At 38.1% G+C, this 6,223-nt stretch overlaps 1 protein-coding gene across 1 annotated transcript in view; it reads right to left on the bottom strand.

Annotated features, from left to right (window-relative positions):
• The window catches only part of tgfb3 (transforming growth factor, beta 3), a 31,326-nt gene extending 27,340 nt beyond the window's left edge, over window positions 1-3,986 (bottom strand). The window contains exon 1 of the mRNA XM_016533078.1: window positions 3,737-3,986. Within this exon, the coding sequence (XP_016388564.1) occupies window positions 3,737-3,986 (250 nt within the window). The remainder of the gene's footprint in view (window positions 1-3,736) is intronic.
• Window positions 3,987-6,223: the final 2,237 nt, after the last annotated feature.

Here is a 6,223-nt window from a genome sequence, read left to right as displayed (position 1 = left end):
AACCACAACTGTTTCTGAGGAACTACATTGTTTGGTGGAAGAATACTGTTTTTATTAATATCATTACACTTTATTTGCTCTGTTTTATTTTGTGAAAACTTACTACGTATATGGAATAACCGTTTTATAAAAGCAATAATCCCCGTGAAGCTGTGGTTTACAGTGAATTTATAACAGCGACACCCCTTAGCTGTTATAAATTCACTGTAAACCACGGCTTCTTGGGGCTTATATGCTTTATTATATTACAGACAATCATAAACTTTAATCATTTTAAACGTTTGTTTTGTGCCTCTTAAATTACTTTCATCATTTTTAAATGCCGAAATGCACTTTATAATGATTTTTTAAGGGGTAGTGGTATTTATGATTTGTAATTTTATACAAAAAAAACTGCTGTAACCAATATGGATATCTTTATCATCACAGCAAACATTTTAGAACACAGCTTTCAATAAAAAACTTTAATCAAAAGTCTAGAAGCCAAATGAAACATCTTTATGCCACAGAGAGAAAAAAAGATGCATGTATAAACAACCAGAACTTTCTGAAAAATACTGCAAACAGATTCATCCACAATACTACAAAAAGAGCTCAGTGGATAGTTACGAGGAAAATGTTTTAAAATAAAACCTGAAAGAGTTGTCAAAGCTTAATGTTGGTGACGCTGAAATCATGTGACTAGTTTAGTTTGTTTATATCGTCTGTTTAGCGTTTTTGTATTAGGCCTTATGAAAGTTGCATTCACTAGTAAGAATCATAAACTTCTGTTAGTCAGAGCTTATTCTCTGCAATAATCCAAAATGTAATGGACAAATCCTATTGGGTTTTTTTTGTGGCAGGAACCAGAGTGATATGAACTTATGAGTCGGTCTACAAAAATGCATCACTGTAGTGCTCTATGCCAGTTTGAAGATCAGAAAGTTAATAAACTGCTAGTTAACAGGACCTCCAAATGGTTTCCAATATGATTTCTCCAAAGGCAGAGAAATATCATTACCATCACACCTCCTTACAATATACCAAAATCCACTGGAAAGCTGATTAAGTATCTAATCCAGGAAGCATAGAAGCATACATTTCATTTTTCAAAAGTTTCCCTCACTGAAGAATCAGCCTATTATATTCAACAGCCTTTAAAGTCCAGAACTGTAAGGGTTAAAGCATTTCCAACCACCAAAGCCTACAGCCATCACAGCAGATAGCAGCAGACTGAACGCAAATCAAAGCAACTTGTAAAGGCCAATCAAGACAAGAACATCGTGTGTTTTCTTTCCGGTCCTGTTCTGTCTTTTTTCTGCTTCCAAATGGCAAGTCCGAAGTGAAATGAGGTCATGCGGTAAATATTTTGAGTGCATTTATCAAGCGCTGTATAATAGGCTGTGACCCACGCTAAGTGACTCTTTGACTCTTGCCGTCGGTTATTTGAAGTGTCTTTGAGTCAACGTGGAATCCCTCAAATAAATGACACGACGGCTGAAAGGCCACAGACTGTGAGATGAGATGATGTGCAAAAGCCTGCTGCCGACTCCAGCGCTCACGTGACGAGAAACGAGAGAAGAAGAGAAGGAAAAACGTGCGTGTTTGTGTGTTTTGGCCGGCAAATGCGATCTCTGTTTTGCTTGGAAATTACATCACCTTCTTACTATTAAACATATCAGAAGGGCCTCTTTCTGCAGTTCTGATCCTCTCTGGCGGCCGTGATTTCCAAAAGCCAGATACAGTTAACCAGGAGACTGTCACCATCTGCTAATTGGGTGTTCCTCCGTCAACAGAGAACATTTTCTGGAAAGTTGGCAGTTCAAGGGTTTGAGTGCCAATCAGACAGCGACTGGAGGTGCTGCTCCTGGTTAATGGATAGACAGGTCTGGAATGGCAAAAATGCTTTCCAATGATGTCACGCAGTCATTTTTGGATGTGCCGATAAGAAAGCGTAACCTGTTGATGCACTCAGAGCCACTGCTGGGACGCTTGGAATAGCACAATGCGTAAATGATTCCACACGGCGCGAGCGTCCAAAACACAGCGCATGAAAAAGCCATTAGTTTAGCTGATGTGAATGGAACATGAATATACATTACTCCATCCCCGCCACGTTCTCCCAACCCGCGCTTGCTGAAACTGAACACTGCTTAATGGAAAGAAAAGAGATCCTGTCGCCAGTCCGGTGTGGGTGCGCTTGAGTGCTAAAATTCTTTGTCTGTGCTGCGGGATGAAGTCTCCAGCGGGACGTTATCTAAAAATAACACGCTGAGCGTTTGCCATAGTGGTGTGGGGAGATAATCATTTAATATGAAGCTCTTAAAATATACATTTATATGTTGCAATCACATGCTGCCATCTTATTTCCAAAAAATTATAAAGAAGGGTGTTCAAAAAGGACAAATGAAATCAAAATGGGCATGTATAAATCTCTTTACAATCCTAAAAGTTGACTAACTAATGTGCATGTATAAGCTTTCAAAATTCTTCAAGTGTTCCTTTCTGAGAAAAAAAAAAAAGTTGACTCCTTGTCTTGCACTCACAAGCACACGTCATATTTTGTCCAATCAGATGCTCTCTAGAATAAGAAAGCCCCTCCTTCTAATACCACCTGCCACCAACTACCAACAACAAGCAGCAAATCACAAAGAATCACAAAGAAGACTATGCACGTCAAGTGTTACACTCTAGAAATAATAAAGATATTTGAGACAGTTCAGATTAGAAACCTCTGGAGAAACTCTTTCTCTGAGGAACGTTCCAAATGGAACTCATAAGTTCCTGCGAGAACTTGGGTTAGTGGTTCCTCCGGTACGCTCTTAAAAATAAAGGTTCTTCATTGGCATTGATGGTTCCATAACATCCAAGGAATCTTTCCATTTCATAAAAGGTTCTTTATAGTGGAAAAAGGTTGTTCAGATCATTAAAATGCTCTTCACACTAAGAAAAATGGTTCTTTAGGGAAAAGTTTTTTTTGGGGGGGGAACCCCTTTAGAAACCTTTATTTTTATGAGTGTAACAACACCACAAGAGAAGATCTTGAAATATATATAGAAGTTTATTTCATTCAGCAAGTTCTACTACGAAGGGTAAACAGCAGTAAAATGCCGATAGGACCGTCTGGTTCTGATCTCACTGAATCCCATCAGTTCTCCAGAATCTCCGTGCAATCAAGTGTGCTAAACTAGGAAGACATTCCCACAACTGACTGTGTCCTCAAATAATCTGGGGCCCGTCTGGATTTGGACAGGACCCAGAGACACATGGAAAATTGGTGGGGATCGTTTTGCCCTGACCCTCCGATGAATAAACAGACCAGACAAACCATGCGAATGCTTTTCAGATGTCAAGTTTTTCCATTTATGAACAAACTGATTAAAACCTGTTTGGTGAATCTCGTCATGTGAACAGCTGCACTATTATCACCTGCCTGCAGCAATTTATAAGAACTTAAACAGAATTACATTATATAACTCTTGACAAATGGAACTGCTTGTCAATGTTCAGTATTCAAATATTTCTTGGTGAATTTAGTGAAATAAACAAAATGCTCAGAAATTCTTTCAATTGCATTGTTTATATCTTTAGATATCAGCATTGGCCTTTAGAGAACTAGATCCATTTTTTGTTTAGTTTTTGCATTTATATTCGACCACCTGATCTATTTCTATGGTTATTTTAAAGTGTTACTATAAATACTTCTGTCTCAGTTCTGCCCGGTCTCCGGTGTGAGACCTCCTCGTAGTGGACTTACTGTTTTCAGGGGAGCCCTGGATCATGTTGAATTTGTGTATCTCTTTGGCGTAGTATTCGGTCTCGGTGTTGTCCTGGCCGCAGCTCTGATGTCTGTCTCGCCCTAACTCCTCCAGCAGTTCCCTAGTGCTGTTATAGAGGGCCAGCACTTGATAGGGCACCTGACTATGGCCCAGGGTCTGCGGCGGGCTGGTCAGGCGCAGCTTGCTGAGGATCTGACCCCGGATGGCCCATTTATTGTGTACATACATGTTTTTACATTGTACTTATATTTAAAAAAATACATGCATGCAATTACATCTGCAATTAATTTCTGTAGTTACATTTATAATTACACTGTTTACCCATCCCTTATACCTTAACCCACCCATAAACCCATACCACCAGACCTGTCCCTAACCTTGCACCACAATAACAGCAGAAGTGTTTAGCAATTCAACATGAACACAATAAGTATGTAAGTACATAGTAGTTAAGGGTGGGTTAAGGTGTAAGAGATGGGTCAATAGTGTAATTATACATATGTAATTACAAAAATTAATTACAGATGTAATTAAATGCATGCATTTAAAAAAATATATAAGTGCAATGTAAAAACATGTATATGTACACAATTAGTGCATTGTATCAAATGATCAATTTAAATGTAATGACATAGTAGTTAAGGCCACCTAATATAAAGTGGGACCCAATTTTATGTAGGGGGTGAGTTGAGCCAAGTTTTACTTACGGTGTGTTTAAAGTGAGCACATAACAGTAATGGGTCCAACTTAAATATGCACATAAATTTCAGGATGTGGTGCTGTGCATCCTTGGGAATAATCACTTTGGGTCTAAAATAAACTGCTTTCAAAATATGGCCTTCCAAAAAAAGAAAAGAAAAAAAAAAGTGGTTTCTTCAACTCGCTCCGCAGTAAGGGGTAAATTGAGCCGAGTGACAGGGTAAGTTGAAGCTCATGCTATGTCAAAGGAAGAGAAATTAAATAATAAAAAAAAAGACTTATTAAAATCTATGTGTGAGCCTTGACTGGCCATCCATCCAGGGAGCTTCTTCACCTGTGGCTCAAGACGCTGGGTTAGGATCCACATCCCCTCGAACCTAAAAACTTTTCATAAACAAGGCCTGTTTAAAATGTACAGAACAAAATCAAGTTCAAAACAAAGAACAAAATCAAAGTCTAAAATGAATTAAATATAATGCACAACTACAGTAAAATCATACGTTACAATCATAAGAGCAGTTCATCCAGCAGTTTAGAGCAAATATCATGCTAACAGTACAGCATCATATTATAACCTCCCAAAGCACAAATATGCGTGATGTTTTTTCAGATTTGTAATTGTTCAGACACAAGAAGCATGAGTCCTTGAACATAAACAAATCACTCTGAACAGCAAAAAACTGATTTTGAACCTAAATGTAGTTACCAAGTATTGCATGGTCCTTTCTCCGTCATAGGGTGAGTAAAATGGTTAAATCTTCAAATATGTGTTTGTGGTCATATCACCAATTTTGTTTAAGGTTGTGTAGAAACAAGGTGGCTCAGCTTCCCCACAGGCTCACCCCATGTGAATGATAGTCAGTGTCTTCATAATAATCATATCTGTACACTCAGTGGCGTTTCTAGAGAAATGCAATTACATTCATACCTCTTGTAAGATCTGGTGATCTTCATTCAGATCTCACTGTCCGTGACTTACGTCAGTTTGCATGAAATAACTGATGTCAGGTTACAGTGGGAACTTGCATATCAACATTTCTATATATGGCAAGATCCAAGTAGCTTAAATCAACATGTCCTAAACAATATAAGACCCCAGATTACTGGCACGCAACCAACTATCCCTTAAAAAACAAAAATAAACAATACAGCATGAGTGGATGTCAGAGCCCTCGGTGACCGTTACTGTCCCACGGACAAGCACAGAAGTCGCTTTACACCACATTACATTCTCTCAGGGACAGAGAATACGTCTGAACTGTGTTTTTGCTTTCCATTTATATGTGTTTATATTGCTTTAGGCTCCGTATACGACCTCGAGTTTTAGAAAATGTAGTAAAATAAACGTCAGGGGAAATTTTGACCACTTGAAATGTTTAAAAAAGAAAGAAAGAACAAATTCTGACAAAATGTAACCACTGAACACAAAGTAAACGTACAGAAAGGAGGCACAAACAAGATGATTTTGAGCATTATTTCTTATCATTCTAGGTGACAAAATTCCTAAAATCACCCATATTTCATATCTCTCTCGAGCTGTGTCCATACACAGGCGCTGTTTATGTACAGAATTGCTGGAAGGCTGCATGTATCTTAAAAATCATCATTAATACTCTCCATTGTGTCTGTGGATGGATGTTTTCTGTCACCTAAAATCATCAACGTACATATATTAGATCAGTTAAAACTCTTGATTATTGTTATTCTCTTAAAACATGTGGTGATACCGTGGTACAAGGATGGTAATACCACGTCTCTTAAATATA

The sequence above is a fragment of the Sinocyclocheilus rhinocerous genome, unplaced genomic scaffold (assembly GCF_001515625.1).
Source record: "Sinocyclocheilus rhinocerous isolate Xijiao unplaced genomic scaffold, SAMN03320098_v1.1 scaffold365, whole genome shotgun sequence".
NCBI lineage: Eukaryota > Metazoa > Chordata > Actinopteri > Cypriniformes > Cyprinidae > Sinocyclocheilus > Sinocyclocheilus rhinocerous.
The sequence above is the reverse complement of the archived record's forward strand: the minus strand, read 5'-3'. Positions and strand labels throughout refer to the sequence as shown.